The following is a 20,047-nucleotide window of genomic DNA, read 5'->3' as shown; positions in this document are numbered from 1 at the left end:
ATGTATTGTGTTCGTGTCTTTATCAGCCCTACTTAGCTCTGACTTGGAATGGTGCATACCGGATTACCTAGAGATCACAAGAGGCACATGTGCGTCACATTTTGTGACTCATAAGTGGTTAATGAGTTAATATAAAGTATTTAAACATGTGCATTGCTTACCTTCAGCCCCCCAAGCTCAGAGGGTTCATGCTGTTCATGAGGGTTCATTATTATATTCAGAGAATTACAAGCAGGTTCACTGAGAGGCCGGTACCACTAGATGGAGACAGACCACTTTCTCCTACACTCTGCAGCTCAGTGCTTTTTTTTTTTTTAGTTGAACTAAAGTGTCAGAGTGCATACAGAGGCCAAGGTGATAAAGATTACTGTGCAATAAATCAGGCGATAAGAAAGAGAAGCAATGATTTTAAATTTGTTTATGGTGAAATTTTATCAAGGTGATAATCAAGCTGCAGATTTAGTGTACAAATCTATCCTACAAAACAGGAACCTGGTGTCCTGCTGATTCTGCTGAAGGAAATAAAGACTCAGAGCAAACTGAACTACTCAGTTCTATCGTGATAACATCGTGATAACAACCAGATGCCATTATCTGGAGAATTAATTGAGCACACACCTTAAATTAATAGCTTATATATGAAAGATTAAAACTTTGAATGCTGGATGCTGAATGCAGTATTTCTTTTTCAAAAGTACGCTGTGGCATAATGCAGTAGCTCCTCCTCTTTATGATCATGTGACGCAGGTCAAACACTTGCTCACAGCAGTGGGAGGACACTCATGTGTTCTCACCTTGTAAAGCATTGAGTGTAACAAAGATCCCAGACAGAAGAAGTCAGACATCAAGAGATTTCTATTCTATTTCTATTCATTTTGTTTTTACTGAAAGAGCCTGACAGAGCACAAGGAATATTTTGTATCTTTTAAACTGGTGACCAAGAACTGACTATAAGAGGAACATATAATGACAGATGAGCTGACGGTAGGCGATAAAATGATGGAAATATGGAAGAGAGGAGACTCAAAAGAAGAGTTATCCCAAATAGATAAAGGAATGGAATCTCAGCCGAGGAATAAAATACCGCATTCAATTGAAGAAATTCTGAAAAGGCCCTCATGTGTCAGAAAAGAGAATGAAGTACATCGGAACTGGTCTGTCATCAGAGAAAACAGCCAAGTATATAACCAGCATCCATGTACAGGTATGTTTTTTAGCCTGACTGTAAAAAATATTGGTTCAAATATTGTCAGAACATGTGTTCTCCTTTTGATGTTGAAATTTTCACTCTGTCAATAGAAACTCAGAATATGGGACTACATGAAGAGGCTCCAAAAGCTGCAGGAGACTGCAAGAGTGCGTAATACATTTATATATGAGTAGAAAAATCGATTAAAAGGATGATTCAAGAATGAATCAGTTTGAAATTGAACCACTTCTTTACTATCATATGTTTCAAACTGTCTGCTCACAGGTCAAAGAAGAAAGAGGCAAACCAGGGTCACTTTTACACCATTCCAGGTGCAGGAGCTCGAGAAGGTTTTCCAGCAAACCCATTATCCAGATATTAGCACCAGAGACCAGTTAGCCTCTCGCCTGCAGCTGACAGAGAGCCGAATACAGGTGGGATACACGTTGTTTGGTTTGGTTTTATTTTCAACTTAAAATAGTGAGATTTTTAATACTGGCCACATAAACAGAGTAATATTATTATTGGCGCTACGTTGGTATCAGTGACTACTTTGTTATTTCCATTTGATCAAATCAGCAAGCTCCAAACACTCCAACTGTCTGACTGATTGCACTAACGAGTCCATCCATCCATTCTCTTCAGCTTATCCTTATCAGGGTCGCGGGGTGGCTGGAGCCTGTCCCGGGTGTTTCAGGGTGAGAGGCGATGTACACCCTGGACAGGTCCAAATTCATGGGCTGCATCCTCCTGAGGCCGCATTTGTAGACCGCTTACGTCACAGCGACGCGCCGAAGGCTGTTCAAATTCGTAGACTCCCCCGAATACAGCCGACAAATGCGCCTTCTTTTCCCCGAAGTTGAAGGACTCCACAGTTTCCAACAATGGCGGCTGCTACTAAGTTTTAAAATTACTCATACGAATCTTTCTGGGTCACAAAATAAACTTTTAACACATTTTCAGGCGAGAAAGTAGCTGTGTAAACATCAAATATCTGCTCGGTTTATCAAGATATCGCATATTTGCAAAAGTGCTTCGATGTTTTCGGAGACGTCTGTTACCCACCAGCTCGATAGCTAGCTGGGAGCTCGAGGGTTACTGATGCGGCCGAGAACGGCACAACTCCCGGCACATCATTTTCACATCACCGCGGACTTTCGCTGCTTGGGTTAAACGTAATATATACGTCACTTAGACAACCTAAAAATGTTATTGTTGAGCTTTTTTCAGTGTTTTGTTTGTTCGTGAGTAAATCGGCTTGGCTGAGATTAAAGTTGTTAGATTAGATAAAATAAAACTTTATTAATCCCCTGGGTGGGTTCCTCCTTGGTTTTTACACAGCTGACTAAACGTCAAATAGAAAACTGATTAAACAGAAGTATGAGAATTTACGCCAGTGTCCTGTTATATTTTAGACAGCAAGGAGCAGACGGCTGAGACAGCGGTGACGCTAATCAGAAGGCTAGACCGTCCAATTTCCCCAGCCGTTTACTTCCGGCCTACCCGACCTTCTGAGGACCTGGCCCACGTAGACCGCGAAGCCCGGGTCCTCAGGAGGATGCAGCCCATGAATTTGGACACGACCATCGGCACTCACAGTCACACCTGTGGGCGACTCATCAGTTAACCTAATCCCAGTAACTGTGTGTCTTTGCACATTAGTGCAGAGACAATAATGGTCTTTGGACAGAATTCTTGCACAAGCCAAAACCTCAAATGATTAATGATAAGGTGAGACGGGATAGGAGCACACATTTAAAATCATTAGCTCCAAACTGCAACACTGTTTAGGGGTTTTTATAAAAATGTTTTGAATCATTGTTAGTTTTAGATGTGATGCAGGCGTTTTTATTACAATGCAAAATACCCCGAGACTCCTTTTATTGTGAACTGGTTCATTGTAGGTAAATTAACTGCATTAACATTTCTTCATGCTTGTATTAGTATTATTGAAGTTTAATTTATTTTTCTAAATAAATGGTCATTGTGTGTGTTATTCAGATTTGGTTCCAAAACCGCAGGGCCAAATGGAGGAAGGTTGAAACACTCAGAGACATAGAGCTGATCAGCAGGCAGCGCTTACTTTCGACCAATCTTCACCGGCTTTATTATGAGGTAATTTGACATATATTTTTGTAAAATGTGTATTTATTATTCTCACATATGTTCTGTTATAAGGCTTCCCTCATATTCCCAACGCAGCTCGAAGCTCTTTACAATTAAGAAATAAAGCACACAGCTTAGACATATTTAAACAATAAAATGTTTATGATATTATAAAGTCTTTGAATACAGCGTGACTTTCTTAGTAACTGAGCCATTGATGAGGTTCATAAGTAGAATATCTTGGTTATTCCTGTGAGATAAACATCTTTCTCTGCTCTCACAGAAGCCCCAGCTGCAAGCAATGTGCTGCCTGCCCTGCTGTTTACCAAAACCTCTTCAAGCAAGGCTGTATTTCAGCTCATCAACAACACCGGTTGTGCTGACCGCCGCACATTCTCCTGGTCACAGGACTCTCTATGTTGACATGCTGGGAACAGAACGATAGCACCTTCACCAATTCTGCATAACACTTTTTTTTTTACATTGTTTTTAATTACACGAGGCAAAGAAAAAAGTTTGAGATGATGCTCAAACGTAAACACGAATCTGTGAAATACTGTAGCCGTATATTTTGCTTTTAATGTGTCACGCTGTGTGAAGCTGAAATAAAGGCACTGATCTTTTTCTTTATCTCAATAAAGCTGATTGCTTCAAACGTTCTGATGTCTTTCTTCGAAATAAAAGTCCTCGTGATTAGTCTGTACTGATGTATTTGTACAGATCAAGGTTTGAGGGCGTCCTGTACCGTGATATACTTCTTGGTAGAGAGAGCCGTGTCACCGCACTGTTACTGTGCAGCAAAGGATTTGGCTGTGTTTTTTTTCATGACACGATTTTTCCTTGTCACAGATAAGATACAGCTTTGCCATGACCTGTTCATCTGTTTGACTTTCTGACAACCTCTCCTTATCTTAATTTGGGCTTGTAACTTGAGGTTATTGGCAGGTCAGATTTAGACAACATGTGGGATCAAAGGAGAAATACAGGGTGAATCATTACTGTATATTGGGGCTATAGAGCTATATAAATAATTGTGTTCTAGGCGAACTTAAAGAGTGAAAAGTTTTGATTCATTCTTGTTCCTTTGCCGAGCAAATGTTACATATTTATATTAAGTATTGTTCGTGGCCTTGTGCTCACCAGTCACCTTGAAACCTGCTGTGTGCGACAATTCCAGGTTTTTCTGAGAAGTGTTACATAGGCCAGTTCTCAAATAATTACCAATTATAAGAGAGATAACACAGCGTCGCCTTCGCTATCAATTCAATAATTTACTTGACAGGGTCATAACTGATTACATTTAACAGGGCTCTGAGTACGGCTAAACTTTTCACCCTGGCCTTATCTTACTTTATTGCATGTGTTTGCTGTAAGATAAACCACACTGGTGGCTGAATGGGAGGGATTACAGTAAGGGGACAAAAATAGTTGTTGGAAAGAGAAAAAACAACAACCTTGAGAACCTCATAATCGTACTTTTATTGGATTTTGTTATTGTAATTCCAAACTGGCATCTTACATTTCCTAAAAGGCTGAAATAATTCCTGGGAAACCTTAGTTACTGATACCAGACAGGTTATCTTATGCCAAATAGCTGTTGCAATGTTTTACATCGAATGTTAGTTTATTGTTCACATTTGATCTTAATTTATTATTTTATACTTTGTCACTATTCTTCCATTAAACTTTTATTGTCTCAGTTAGAAAGGATCCACATAGATTAGCTGTACCTGCTTACTTTGAGAGTAAGATCGTTTCCATATAGTTCGGAGACTTTACTGGTCACGAGTGCCATAAAGGAATCAACACAGGAAGAGATTACCCAATACTTTAAGAAGTTGTACACCATTTTCCTTTCACCTTAAATATATCGCAGTCTTTGCAACTGTAAGAAAAACTTATTTCACTAAGGCACTAACTTGCATCAGGACCCCTGTCTGGCATAAAAAGCATATTGATGTCAGTAAAAACAATTTTTTAAATGCAATGGACACAAATAACTTTTATGGTATAAACACAACCTGAGAGTGATATTAAACACTAAATTATATATATATTTTAGTGTTTCCTGTTATATCTGCAGTGAGACTTTACTATATGTATACAAGTAGTTTGATTAAACTTTTTATTAGATTATAAAAATCCACAACTGATTATATGACATAAAAGCTTATAAATTGCACCTACCTGGTTGATAAAGATTTCAAAATTCACCAGTTTTTGGTTTAATTTTTTCATATACGAATTTATTATTATTTATTTCCTTAAGAAAACGTAACGTAATCATTAAAACATTTAAAAAGCAGAAGGCATCCGTTTACTCAGTAACATTTACATGTTTGCACACGCTCAGATGGGAAGCAATACACCAGAGTAACCGACAGATGGCGCCCCTGCACCCATGAATAAGCAAAATTGATGCTCTCAGTTTTGCTGTGTGTCAAACAGAAGACACCACTGACCTGATTTTATTCTGTCATTTATTTAAAGCTCGTTTTTATCAGCTGTTGAATGTTGTTCAGAATACTGAAGCGCTAACACAGATTTATTTTTGTTGTTGTTGTTTTTACTTTGTGCTTCGTTTCCAGTCGCCTCTGCAGCTGGCTCTCAGTGGAGAGGAGGGGTGGGGGGCGGATATTCATCATCTCGCAGCCTCCGCCCGCCTATCTGGCTCATCTGCCTCTGTCCAAAGCGGTGGAGAGACGGGGGGAACCGCAGACAGACAGGGGGACATAAAGCTTTTAGTCGAAGCGAAAGCGAGAGAGAGGGGCGATGGCCGCTGGTGCAGGATGCGGGGAATCGGTGGATCAGTACCGGGCCGAGGTGGAGCGGCTCGCCCAGGAACTGGCCGAGGCGAACCGGGAAAAGATCAGGGCTGCGGAGTGCGGTTTAGCTGTCCTGGAGGAGAATCAGGCGCTGAAGCAGAAGTATACAGAGCTAGAGACCGAACAAGAGATCCTCAGGAAGGAGTTGGAGCAGTTACAAGAGGTAAGAGGAGAGGATGGGGCAGTGATTCTATTTATTTATTTGTTTTCATTCTGTAGGGAGGGGAAAGCACTGCAGTCAGGTGTGTGACTCGCTTGCACCTCAATTGAGTGACGCTCAGCGGGTATCTATAAACCTGTTTGACGCCCAGAGGCAGAGTGGGGGCGGCAATTTATCAGGGCTTTCAAAAAGAGCAGTAGTTTAATGCAACTTAAATATGATGCAATTGAAGATGCTCCAGCTGGAAAATGTGCAACACTGTATGAATAAATTGCTTTATGAATAAATTATGATGTAAAATGCTGTTTGTGCAGTGGGTATATCGAGCAGCACTGAGCATTACAGTGTCGGAATTGCAAGCACACAGTAACAGTCCACTTCAGCTCCCACAACAGGGAGTTTCTTTGTTTTCCATAGTAAGAAGAGTCATTAGGGAATTTCAGGGACTCTTTTAGGACCTTTTATTTTTTTTGCTTAGATGTTTCTTGAGGGTATTTCACTGCAGGCCATATGGTGCTTCAATAATCAACTGGTCTGAATTATAAGAGATAAAGTCACATCAAAACATGTCGTTAAAATCCAAGATCTTTTAAGGTAGGTGTCGACCTGGCTAATGACTGCAGGGTGTCGAGTTACTCAGTGCATACATGTAGCAAGAGGCAGATGCTGACAGGGCTCCCTGGTCCAAGGTCGCCTATGGAAACTGCTGACCATTGGAAGAAGGAGTTGAAGGCTGGTTACACTGGTGCGGTGAGTGCTTGTGAGTGTCCGTGGCATCGAGATAGGCCCCGTCATTATTTACATGGAGTCATCTATTATCACTTGAACATCAGTTGCTTTGGTCGAACATTTAAGTCATCGAGTCACAAGAAAACTTTTAATACCCTGTTTATTTTTTCTGAAAGCAAATAATCGAGGACTGTCAGAATGCATCATGTGTTACAGGTGATCTTTTTGATATGTTAAGGGTGTTAGCTAAATCTTTCAAAGATAGCCAACAGCCCTGGTCAAAGTAATTCTCTGAATTATTCTTTTTATTGTTTCAGTTTTTCACATAAGAATCATTTTGATTCTGGTTCACGTGTAGAACATTTGAAATAAACCTCTAAAAGTCCACATTCATCCTACACATCAGTGACTCTTTCTTGTGCAATCTAGCTCACCAAATATAGCCAAATAAAAAAGAATCCACACAGTACATTAAGCATCACTTATCACTTTACATTTTGCATGCTTAATTGTATTCATACTTTGTTCCTCGTACCCTTTTATTCCACTGCTTAGCTTAACATTTCGGTTTGACACGCATGCAGAATCTGAACGATCTTAGTGCAGATAACAGCACAGCAAGAAAGCTGAGGAGACAGCGTGATACAGCCAGCAGCTCAGCAGTGTCAAGCTGATAACTCACACTTATGGATTACAGAGGGATGGGTATTATGATGGACTATGGTGAGAATATGTTGAGAAAGAAAAGATAATGGAGAAGAAATACAAAGACATGGCCGTGTTTTAAGAGGGGAGACGATTATAAGACTAAAGCATACTGGAAGAACTGACTTTGGGAGAGGAAGTTGCCTCTAAAAAATAAATTAAGCACGTCAGCAGTTTTTAAGCAGTAGTGTAGGCAGCTGCTCGTACATTATTCATCCTTTTAGTTTTCACATTTGTAGTAAAACTTTGATTTTAACTGAAAAAGAACATCAGGTCAGCAAAAAACCACCAACCATTCCTCAGTGTTGTGGTCGGCTCACATCTGCTTGCCTGTATGATTGACCTCTCGCTTGACAGAGGCAACATTTTCTGTATGTGATATTGCTTCAGCAGAAAAAACCCCACCTCTGGGATCCTGTGTGTCTGCTGCACACTTCTATGAATAAGAGACCAAATGGCAGAGTGCAAACCTGCCACTTCAATAACATCACATCTGCTCTCCCCGTATTCGGGAGAGGTGCAAAATAAAAGGTGCAGAAATTCCAGATAGAAACTGAAATTGCTTCTGGGATTAAGTGGAATAGAATATATAATTACAGCGAAAGGTAGACACCTTTTTTATTTCAGATTACAATGTTTTTCTTCAGTCGTATTGTTTGTATTACATTGTTCTATATTTTTCAGCAACAACTGACAAAAGACTACTTTATCATACTTGTAGAAACAAAGAAAAAATGCCTGAAGTGTGTATTTGTTATCCAGATGCCACACGGATCATATGCCATTGTGTCTGCATGTGTGTATGTCCAAGCTGCCCAGATTTGCATGCATGTTCCTACTGCGTCTGCATACGTTCTGTAGGCACACATACGCAGCACTGTATTCCCCGTGTGCTCAGGTTGTTTGCCCTCAGTCCAGGTCCCAGCTGGTGGGGAGACGCTGGTTAGGGCGCTGCTTGTGCTGCACATTCAGCTCACAAACTAAACACATGGAGAAACCCATGCAAGACACAAGTGCCTCAGCTACTGTAACACAGGACTAATTTGGGCTTGTTTTACAAACAGTGTGTATCTGTGTGAGTATCTGCTATGCAATGAACCACAAGGACTTGGATATGGAAAGTCATGATGTGACGTGACACATCAGCATCCTCCACGCAAATAAGTCAAACAGTCTTTGTGTGTACAATCATACACAAAAACTTATTTTTTGGACATTTTTGCTTTTTGTTGTTGTTTTTGATGATGATGATGATCCCAGTCCTTTGTAAGAAATTGATGTTGCTCCAGTGATATTCATCATACTGTTGCTTCTTCAGAAATAACTGCAATTGCATCTCTTTGCTATCTGCAGGGTCCAAGAGCATGTGTTGGCACTGAATACATATTTTATTTTATTTTTGTCCACTTTTTACCTATACATTGTTTCCCTCACCCAGCTCCGTCTCTCCCTCCCCGTCTCAGTGTTTGCCTCACGACCCAATCAGCCGTTCCTTGTTTCTCTGTGTGTATGCACTGTATGTCTCTGGATAGCTGCCTAAGCAGTGACAGAGACATCACTACCCTGTGGCTTTGGCTTGTTAGCGCTATCTCTGGGCAGATCAACCTCAGGAAGGACACATAGTAGGAGGCAGAAGGAGGAGGATGCCACTGCAGAACAGAATAAGTTCCATCATGTCAGTGAGGTTATATGCTTTCTAGGGATTCACGCTGTCAGCAAAGCTTGAATTTACCTTTAAGAAGTATTGGAAGAGAATCGCTCTGCTATCATTTCATAATATAATTATTTATTTTGTTTAGTTGAATAAAAATGCTTGACATGTTTCATACACCTTGGATCTGAGGAAGCATGTGAAATAAAAGTTAGCAATTTCAGCTGCTTTCATAAGTCATCTTTTGGGTCTTTCGGATCAGAAGCTTGCAGAAGAAATGACATTTGTGATAAGTTGGGAACCGGCAGTTCACAGGTCAGTTTGTTCCCTCTGCTTTGGGCCATGAAAAATGCCAGCTGAGATCTGTGTCAAAGACTTCACATGGTAATCTGAAAGACCAAGAAAGAAAAGCTGAGTCACGATTCATCAGATCAACGTGGAATTTCCTAATCAGATAAGTAGAACGTAATGCTAAAAGACCGGGCCCTGCACTCCCTTCTCCTGTAAGGTTTAAGCTTCATCATCAGACATTTTAACAACTTGTTTGCGTTGTGTTGCACAAGCACAGTCAGCTGAGATTCTCCCACAGCCAGCAACAAACAGAAATGAAAGGAAGTCTTTTGTATGATGTGCACTTTACTTTTAGACAGAACAAAAAAGGAGACAATGAGTGAGATTTTAGCAGTTGCTCGCATGTTATAAAAGTGTGTTACTGTTAAATTACTCCAGTTATCAGTTATGTCTACTGGCTGTTAAGCTAATGGGGGGGCGGGTGATAATATGTAGGTTGCAAAATGGTCCAAAAATACTCCAGCTAGTGCATTTTTCAAAGGTACACAAGGTGAAACTTTGCTTTACATTTGGTCTGAACACACCATCACAGCTGTTTATAGCTTTCCTGTCCATGACACCTGTAAGGGGGGATTTTATAGCAGCCCTGTTTAATTTGTATTCAAATCGGTAAAAACGTCTATTTAAGTTGTATTTCATTATAAGGGGTGTGGCCACTAAAGGTTGGCGTAGTTTCTTCGTCTTCAGCCTCCATCTTGTTCTACTGAAAGGGCTGTTCAGCTTTGTATACAGCCTGTTTATCATCTGCCAACGTTAGCATACCATCTAATATGTCAGTGAATTATGGATTCATCTTGTTATCTAACCAGTGCTAGTGTTAGCTGATACCTCCCCAGCTCTACAGTTTGTGCATATGGTCAAGTCTGGTTTAAAGAAAAGAGGAAGAAGATGAAAAGGATGGCAAAAACCTGAACCCAAGGCTTCAAAAACATAGTCCGCAATCACGTGAATGATTTCACTATGACTGGAATCTTTGGATATTTAAGGATTTCTTAATTCATAAACTGTATCCAGAGGAAAGAAGCTGAAGAAGAGCAGAAGCTTACTGAACAAGAATGCACAGGTTTATCTGTCTTTCTCAAAGAAGCATGAGAAAGAGCTGGACTGTATAATTATGTGTTTCTTTTGAAATCCTATTGGCTGTTACCAAAGATGATCAACTGTATGTGTGATAAATACAAAAACAGTATTATATCCATTTTCTTTTAACATCATGGAACACTGAATCTAATTAATATAGAAGTCAGTATGAGAACACTGTATGACTGTTGCCTCATCCTTTCTCCTTGTGTCTCTTCCTCACCTGCTTAATTTGTACCTATAGTAGGCGGGGCTAACCCTGACCTCAAAGCGCTTTATAAGTGTCGTGTGATTTCTAAATATTCACAAGCTTTGTGTTTGCATGGATTCCTGTAGCTTGCAGTGGACTACTGGAATACTGTACTATAGATTGTACTTGTTTAGTTTAGATTTAGTTTATTTCGGTGCTTGCATGTCTCTAGAGCCTTGTGTTTAGTTTTACTTCCCCCATCTGTCTAATTGTCTTTGATTACCATCACCTGTGTCTCATGCCGTGTCCTGTTTCCTGTTGTGTATAAATGTTGTTGTGTTCCCCACATTCTTTGTTGCAGCACTGGCTGACCTTCCTTGTGTGTTTCTGTTTGTGTGCCTTTGGATGAACTTGTACATCAGACTGAATAAATATCTCACTCTCTCCTCTGCAGTTGAGTCCTAGCTCCACATTAGATGACTGAAACAGTTTCTTGAAGGATTTGCACAACTTAATGTGATATGCTGTTAGTCAATGATCGTGTGTGAGAAATTGCTTTAGATGAACTTTTTTTAGAATGAGCAACCACCACCAAGTTTCAAATTTCTTAAGCAGACATGGAACAGTGTAATCTGACTACATTCAAGATGAAGAGTCACTTTTTCCCTGCTGTGCACATCTGGCTTTTTTTTAATTAGTACTGTCACTCTATAGAAGGAAAAAAGGAACACTGATTAAAAGGATTAGCAGAACTTGAATACTTATTAACATTTCTGGTGTGTTTGACGTTCTCAAACAAGAAAGCAGCAGCTGAGGAGAAAGGGTTTTCTCGCTTCTCCTTCCACCTCCTCCTTTGGCTCCTGTTTTACATTGGCAGAGGCAGTAAACATGGACAGAAGGGCTGAATCAATATCTCATGAGATGGTAGTGTTTCAATCTTTTAGCTGTGCACTACACCATCAGCTCAGCGTGCCCCTCCTCATCTCATTATTCCCCTACAGTCCCCCCCTGGATTGAAGTGGGAATTATGCATTGATTTCTGCTCTGTTTGGTGAAAACGTATCATGTCTGAGCTACGCTGGACTCTATTGTGTGTAGCGTAGCGTGTATTGCAAAGATCGGTGAATGCTGCCTAAACACACGTGAGAGATTCTATTTAGTAGCTTCAAGCATTTTAGAAAAACTGGCTCTTTAATCAGTAACCCACTGCGCTTTATGAGCAATCAAACTGTTTTTGGCACCTTTGCCTCTTGGATGGAAATAAAGCCAAGAGTGGAATGCACTGTGCAGTTTTCGCTGATGCTGACCTGTGACCCTTGCAACAGGCTCAGGGATGCAGTCAAGCATATAGATAAGGACCTGCATGCCCTCGTGGTCTCTGTTGTTTTTGTGGAGAGTTGCCGTGTGTGTTTTTCCAGCACCTGAAGGGAAAATCATTGGTCTTTGTATTTGAGCCACACATCTGGGCTGATGTGCACAGAGCTTCCCCCTTTCTGTTTTTCCCCTGTGTGCGTGTGCAACACGAAAGGTGGGAGGCTCGGGTGGGGATGTTGTGATGGAGAGCACAGAGTGAGGGGCGGCAGGATATTGTAGTGGTGTTGAGTGATTTCAGCCTATCAACCAGGCCCTCTTTGTTGTTTCAGGTTTTTATGGTTGTATTGACGTAATGGAGAAAAGGGGAGGAGACACGAAAGTGTGCTGTGTCAGCAGAATAGAGGAGCAGAGAACAGAGTTTGTTCAGTTGCTTCAGTGTAACGATTGTTCTTTTCTATTGTCACAGAGAAAGGGGCTTAATGAACCTGCAGAGCCCCTTCAGGTTCGCCCGTCCCTGCATAGATTACGTTTTTTCAGAATGCTCCTTTTTGCTGCAGTGAAATGTAGTAAGAACAGGACTCCCCTCCCTGCTGGCTGCTGTATCGATTAGTTGTCCACTTTAGCTGTGTGTGCTGCAAACTCGGATACCATAGCAGAAAAATCTGTCCATCCTCTCACAAGGAGGAAAAAAAAATACATTATTCCATGTGTCGTCAAAATTTATTGTTTGCCTGAATTAAATTGGACTTCTCTTAAGTCATTAATGCATCACTGAATGTGGTTGTTAAGCCTTTCTTATTGTCTAGACAGAGCTATTGAGTTTCATCTACAGTATAGTCTTATTCTATGCTTCTCATCCCAGCATGCCCGATAAAGAGAAGCCTTTTATCTCCATATCCAGAGGCTATTTTATCCCGCAAAGGGCGCTTGGAAATGCGCATGATCCTCCCTGTCCTCTGCCTTGTCACCATTCTCACACACAAAGGCAGGCATGAGCACATGCACACCCAAGCATGCGCTTGTGATGGGTGTGCCATACAGAATAGGGTCAAAGATGCGTCTTTGTCACTTCAGCCCTATTAGGGAACGTATAGAATTAGACAGACTTTCCATAGTCAACCTGTTTAATTAACCATGTTCTCAGTACACTGGTCATGACTTCAAGTAAGGTCAGGAAACTAAAACAGGAAGTATGCCATGTCAGGGTGAATATGGAGATGATGGGCCTTAATTGGAATTAGTGGGATTAAGTTTTTTGGCAGTTTTGGGTGCGAACTTTTTGTCCAAACACTGACTCACATCAAGCATGATAACAAATCATTTTGACAAGGAAAACATTTCATACAAAAGGAGCAGAAACAGATAAAACAGCTTATAATACACAATGGAGAGATATTTAAGACTCTCATGGGTGTGAATATGTGCCATACTGCACCTTATTAGTACCTTTTTCAAGAAATCAAACTCTACATACTCTGGCATGGAGGGTCTCTTGTGGCTGCACAAAAGCACTGAGTCACCCTGAGGCCCCATGCATGCAATACCAAGAGGGTCACTGTGTGCAGGCTAGCCTCTCCATTGTAGTCTGTATTTGTCTGGCTTGGCTGAGTCCTCTTTATCAGGAGAGACCGAGTGCAGAGAGAGGAGAGCGTTTTATCAGATGAATCTGCTCTGTGTGTCTCTCTGTTTTTATGAGTCTGGCTGCCTGTCTGGGTGTGTCTGCAGGAACGAATACAGATTATCAATGAGCCTGCGAGTTTTCAGTCACTTCTGTCTTTTGATGTTGTAACACATTCCTCAGTGTTCAGACGCTGTTGTTGTTTTAAGTTTCCGGTTTCTTCTTCCGCCACCTGAAAAGGGGGATAAAGGACACCAGCATAGAGGGAGGTACTGCATAAAGAAAGAAGACACGTACTCCAGTAGTGGTCTTCGTCTCCTGACTACTTAATGAAAATTATGGCGGGATTGGGGGGTATAAATGGAGATGGAAATTTAATAAGATATTAAATCTGGCCACTTTGATGTATTGGTGGATTATCCTTTTAGAAATATTTAACTTTATCACTTTTTTTCTGCTAATTTATTTTTCATGAACCTCTGAGCAAATCACTGTGTTTATCAGCTTGTAACCTGAGGGAGAGGATTTGTTTGGATTACCTTACAGCTGATTCACTTAGCCACACAGTTACACACCTGCATGCACAACATAATAACCTTCAAATAGAAAGAACGGTCCAATATGGGCTGCAGTGTTTCTGAAACATAATTTAGCTTTAGCACACATCCCACATGTTACTGTTATTGTTGGCTGTGCAGTCAAGTATGAGAAACAGCCTCATTTGCATCGTGCTATCAATTTCCTATGAAGCAAAAAATGATTATCCCTTGATCAGTTGATCAAACTACCCAAATCTTTAGTGGCGACAGATTTGGCAGCGATACGCTGGTACGTGTTTTCTCTGTTTCTTTGATAAGCGATACTTTCTTTGGCCTTTTTGTCTTTATGACATCAGCTAAATATTTCATTTATAAAGCACTAAATATTTGGCTGATTAATTATAAGGAAACTAGCACAAAGTTTTCATTAACATTTATACACACGGAAATGAATGTAGCCACATGACGTCATTCATCGGTATGTGGACCGGCATTTTTAAGGCTAAACTTTGGGTTTAAGGGAAACACTTGTTGAAGTGAAATGTGACATTAATCGGACGAAAGAGTGAGCTGCTGATATAATGGCCAAAGCTAGCCAGCCTAGTTTGCATAGTTAGCTTATTAAAAGACTGAAAAGGTGCACTGAACCCAGCACAGACAGTATAACAGTTTTCATTTCATTTCATTTATTTATTTATAAAGCACATTTAATAACAACAGGGAGCTGACCAAAGTGCTGTACAAAATAACAATTAAACAATGACATTAACAACAACAACAGGTAAGAAAATTAAAAGAAAATTTCGATAAAAGAATTGGTAACTCTCATGCAGTTTCGAATGTGTTTTAAGATGAGATTTAAAAAGAGTAACAGTTGGGGCCTTTCTAATGTGGAGAGGTAGATTATTCCACATTTTCGGGGCCACTACCGCAAATGCCCGATCTCCTCTATGAACCATCCTAAACTTATGTAAGGTAAGGAGCAGATGATCACTTGATCGAAGGGCTCTAGAGGGCGTATAAAGATGCAAAAGGTCAGACAAATAGTCCAGTGCCTGGCCAACTAGCACTTTATAAGTCAAAAGTAAGATTTGGAATTTAATTCTAAAACACACTGGAAGCCAATGAAGGCAATCAAGCACCGGAGTAATGTGTTGGTGTTTCTTCACACGAGTCAAAAGGCGAGCTGCAGCATTCTGTACCAGTTGGACTGACTGACACCCACATACAGTGAATTGCAGTAATCCAGTTGAGATAAAACAAACACATGAATTGCTCGTTCCAAGTTTCTAAAGGATAAAAAAGATCTCACTTTGGATAGGAGCCTTAATTTAAAAAAGGACCGCTGGACAACTGAATTAATTTGTTTCTCAAATGTAAGTTTGCTATCCAAGAAAACCCCCAGGTTTTTTTTACATGCGTTTTAACAGCACATGTTAGGTTACATAAGTCCAAATCTGGGGCATTGAAATTACAACTTGGTCCAAAAATAATTACCTCAGGTTTGTCCTCATTGAAGGTAAGAAAATTTGAGGCCATCCAGGTTTTAACTTCGTCAAGACATTTGACTAGCGATTCCATGGGTGTGGAGGTGAACCGAAGATAAATCTGGGTGTCGTCGGCATATGAGTGAAAGTAGATGTTATCCTTCCTAAAGATTAGGCCTAAGGGTAACATATAGATGGAAAAAAGAATTGGACCTAATACGGAACCCTGCGGGACACCACAAGTAAAAGGAGCTGGGGAAGAAATAAAATCATCATCACGGAAAAAGTCCTCTCGGAGAGGTTTTATGGAGCCGCTGTGATGCCACCAATTGGTTTGTAAATTCCTCTTAAGGAACCGAGGAGAATGCACACATATGGGTTAATGACGTGACAACTCTTGAGTTGAAGCTGATGCTGTAAGCCTGCATTAAAGCACTTGTGCAAAAAAATAGAACATGACCCTGCAGCTCACTCAGTCCACAGCCTAAATAATGACTTAGAAGATGAGTTTATGTCTCAGTCACAGGTTTCTATTCATCACTGTATTAACTTTGTAGAAGTGACAGTAAAGTAAAACTGCCAAACCCCCCTTTGTGATAAATATGTCACAATCATATGAGCGTGCCGTGTCCCTCTTTTTCTCATTATTCTCATTATTTCAAAAAATCTTGATGGCGTGGTCAAAATGCTCAGGTTGAGGCTTTACTAACAAACAGGTGATGTTACAGTTGTGTTCATTTTTATCTTTTGTTGTTCCCTCTTTGTGAAAGGCAGGAATGAACAGTGACTTAGCACGAGTGCGAGTTGTCCTGTACCGATGTGTATTTCTGAATACGTATTTGTGTGTTGGAATAGCTTGAAGGTTCCACTGTGTGTTTTTGTGGTCCACTAGCTCAGGATCTCCTGTAGGGCACATTACCAAGCAAAGAGAATGACACAGCTAAAGCTGGTACAGTCTGTGCAGTCCTCTAGTAGCTTTCCTATCTGTCGGCTTACACTGGTCATTGCTTCCTTTCTAATGGGAAATCGCAGCTTTCTAGGTGAATGTAATGGTTTGTCATCAGATCAGTAATGTAGTGTAGTGTTATGTAGGCCATTGTTTAGTTTCACACTGGGTCAATAAGGTTGATTTTAAATCTGGGGACGATAAGGGTGAAGTAAGGAGGCGGAGAAGGCGAACATAGGGACGTATTTTAAGAGAAAAAGCAGTAAATAAAGAAAAAAATCTAACAAAGAAACCTAATGCACAGCGGCCTCTCTACCACCGCACCGTCCATTCAGTCAGGTTCAGACTAAACACGTATAAGTGATAGGCATTCTGGGAAAGTATCCAACCATCTTTCTTATCAGGAGCAGACTTGGGCCAAATTTAATCACTCAAACAAGCCGCAACATTTTAGCCAGGCACCGCTTGTCGCACTGGCAGAACCCTCGGCTTCACACAGCGTGTTCTCTGGTCATTGTGTTGGTGAGCAGCAGATGTGACACCATTGTGGATTTCTGGGATTGATTTTCCACTTTAAAGCACATGAAAGCATTTTTCAGCTGTTAGCCTACATTATAGATGTTTTTATTCCTCAGTTGTGGGCATAATAGCATATTGTCATAAGAGGAATAATAGGCTTTATTGCACTAAACAGCATTCTGGTAAGGAGGAATAGAAAGCGAGCTATTTATCCTCATTACTATCTATAAATCATTCATTTCATGTAGCTCAATTTTTGTGCAGACAGTAATTCAGGGATAGAGGAGCTCTCTCTAGGGAAATTTAACAGGTTCTGCAGAGCATGCATGTGCACTCTACAATACAGTTATAAGCTATAAATATCCCTCGTGATTCAGTAGAGTAGTCCTGATGACCTAAAGCACACAAACAAACACTTGCGGTAGAATGCTCGCACTGCAAACTCTAATTTTGTCCACTGACAACAACAAAAAACAACAGATTTTCAACATGTTTTGCTAAAATTTGCAATTACTCTTCATCTTTTAATTGATTTCCTCCATTCTTACTTGGCTGTGATTACACACTTTCCCCTTACTTGTGGAAATGTGCTCGTGTGTCTGACAGATCTCTTGACTTGGCATTTTTTCTTGTTGCTTAGAAACCAACAAAGACATGTCTCCGTCCTTGTTGAAGGACAAAAATATGGCAGAGCAGTGTTTTCCATGAACCTTCTTCAGTATCTGTTTATGATATTCAGCATATTAAACTGAAAATATTACATTTGGTGTCATATTAGACTAAGGATAAATGTTACTTATCATAAGAAGAACTACTCACAATCATTTTAATGCCATCTGTGGCTGTGAAGACGATATTGTAAGCTTTAGAAATAACTTTGATCATATAGCTTTGAAGGCATCGAGGTGCTTTTAAATGGTGCTTCAGAGATCAGAGTGAACATTTAAGTTTCAATCATATTAGAGAATAAAAGTGAGGCTCTCTCAGTCTCACTTGTCACAAAATTTACATTTTATTGACGATAAACACTAAATAACTTCATCCATCCATTCGCTTCCACTTATCCTTTTCAGGGTTGTGGGGGGCGCTGGAGCCTATCCCAGCTGTCATACAGCGAGAGGCGGGGTACACCGTGGACAGGTCGCCAGTCTGTCGCAGGGCTAACACACAGAGACAGACAACCATTCGCACTCACATTCACACCTATGGGCAATTTAGATTAATCGATTAACCTATCCCCACTAAAAAACTTCAGTATTCATTAAAATATCAATTATATAGAGCAAAAACTACTAAAACTAAATTCCTAGATTACAGAGTATTAATTAGAGACAGTTTGCAAGATAATGTAAAGCTTATTTACTGAACAGAAACAACAACAGGGAAATTTTCTTCACCATATTTATTTGAAATAAAATGCGATATTTCACTTTTTCTTTTCTTTCCTTCTCTGAGTCGTGCACAGCAGTCAAACGCTGTGTGTGTCAAAAGGAGTGAGTGAGTCAGGACTGCATCTTGCATATTTGCCTTATTCACTCACTGCCAGCTAACGTGTGTTTGTGTGCGAGGTCTCGTGGTGACTGAAGGTTGAGACACTGCATGCTGCTTCTTATTTATGTCATATTTGGGGCATTTTTGTGCTTTGGGGATTATTATTTATTCCTTCTGGGAGTACTGTTGTGGAGGGATTTTTTTTATTGAATGAATTATTCGGCATGCTCTCAAACACTTTGGATAAAAAAGTAGAGAAACTAAAAATAAATGAAATGTCCCATGCATCAGCTGCGATGTGCTGTTTTGACGATGCACATGTTGAACAGTCCCCTTTGTCTTTTCTCTCCCTTTGTCTGGCTACAGTATCAATCCCGTGGTGAATGATTGCCCTCTAACACACACACACACACACGCGCTGACAGCTGCATGGTAGTGGATGTGCTGCAAGTCTCTCTCCATGGTACTGAAATCCCTGATGTGACTTCCCAGGCCACCCGTCTGGCTGAGACGCAGCATTTGGTGTATATATCTGTGTGTTTATGTTATTCATAAGAATGTTGCTTCTTAGCTAATAACCATATTTCTGTTCACCCATAACTGACAGAAACATTAAGGATGCCGCACTCGTGCTTAAAATTATCTAATTAAAAATACACATTAATTAGAATAACTGACATAAATAAATCATACAACTCAGTTATTGGTTGTTCCTCTCGACTGTGTTTCTGCACATTTCGAGCATGTTCATTTACCTCAAAGGGTTGCTCTTTGACTCTGAAAATGTAATCGAGTGTATATCCTGCATTAGCTTTACGCTACATTACCATCTATAATTAAACAGCTCCTGTACGACAGATTAGTCCCCCTGTTAATGATGAAAGTTTTCATAAGATTAATTGCTGCTGCAGAAATAGCTCCATCCTCTGACCTCCTGGGTGTAAAAATAGATCCTTGCTGTATGCATATACACACAAATACAACATCACACACCCAGAGCACTTCCCCTGACTTCTCATTAGGGACTCCAGCAGACAGGGAAGGATTTTCGGGTTACACAAACTCTCACACTGCTGCAGTGGTGGGTTTGTTCCCTTCGCCTGCTCCTCCTCCTGTCGCCCCAGGGATGAATATCTATAGAACCCAT

The 20,047-nt window shown here is 40.4% G+C and overlaps 2 protein-coding genes across 5 annotated transcripts in view; both read left to right on the top strand.

Moving 5' to 3' along the window:
* Window positions 1-761: 761 nt before the first annotated feature.
* LOC120730537 (ALX homeobox protein 1-like) lies at window positions 762-3,938 on the top strand. Its single transcript, XM_040026987.1, has 5 exons — window positions 762-1,204; window positions 1,300-1,356; window positions 1,475-1,623; window positions 3,191-3,304; window positions 3,579-3,938. Exons 1-5 carry the CDS (start codon window positions 967-969, stop codon window positions 3,738-3,740), a joined length of 720 nt encoding a protein of 239 aa, XP_039882921.1. The 5' UTR covers window positions 762-966; the 3' UTR covers window positions 3,741-3,938.
* Window positions 3,939-5,776: 1,838 nt separating this feature from the next.
* Window positions 5,777-20,047, top strand: part of bicd1a (bicaudal D homolog 1a) — a 30,601-nt gene continuing 16,330 nt past the window's right edge. The window contains exon 1 of one of the 4 annotated variants that reach the window (XM_040025008.1): window positions 5,777-6,283. In XM_040025008.1, the coding sequence (XP_039880942.1) occupies window positions 6,068-6,283 (216 nt within the window). In that variant the 5' untranslated portion in view covers window positions 5,777-6,067. The remainder of the gene's footprint in view (window positions 6,284-20,047) is intronic. The other 3 variants (XM_040025009.1, XM_040025010.1, XM_040025011.1) reach the window with 3 other exon arrangements.

Source organism: Simochromis diagramma, unplaced genomic scaffold, assembly GCF_900408965.1.
Source record: "Simochromis diagramma unplaced genomic scaffold, fSimDia1.1 OVJJ01000293.1, whole genome shotgun sequence".
NCBI classification, from domain to species: Eukaryota; Metazoa; Chordata; class Actinopteri; order Cichliformes; family Cichlidae; genus Simochromis; species Simochromis diagramma.
The sequence above is the reverse complement of the archived record's forward strand: the minus strand, read 5'-3'. Positions and strand labels throughout refer to the sequence as shown.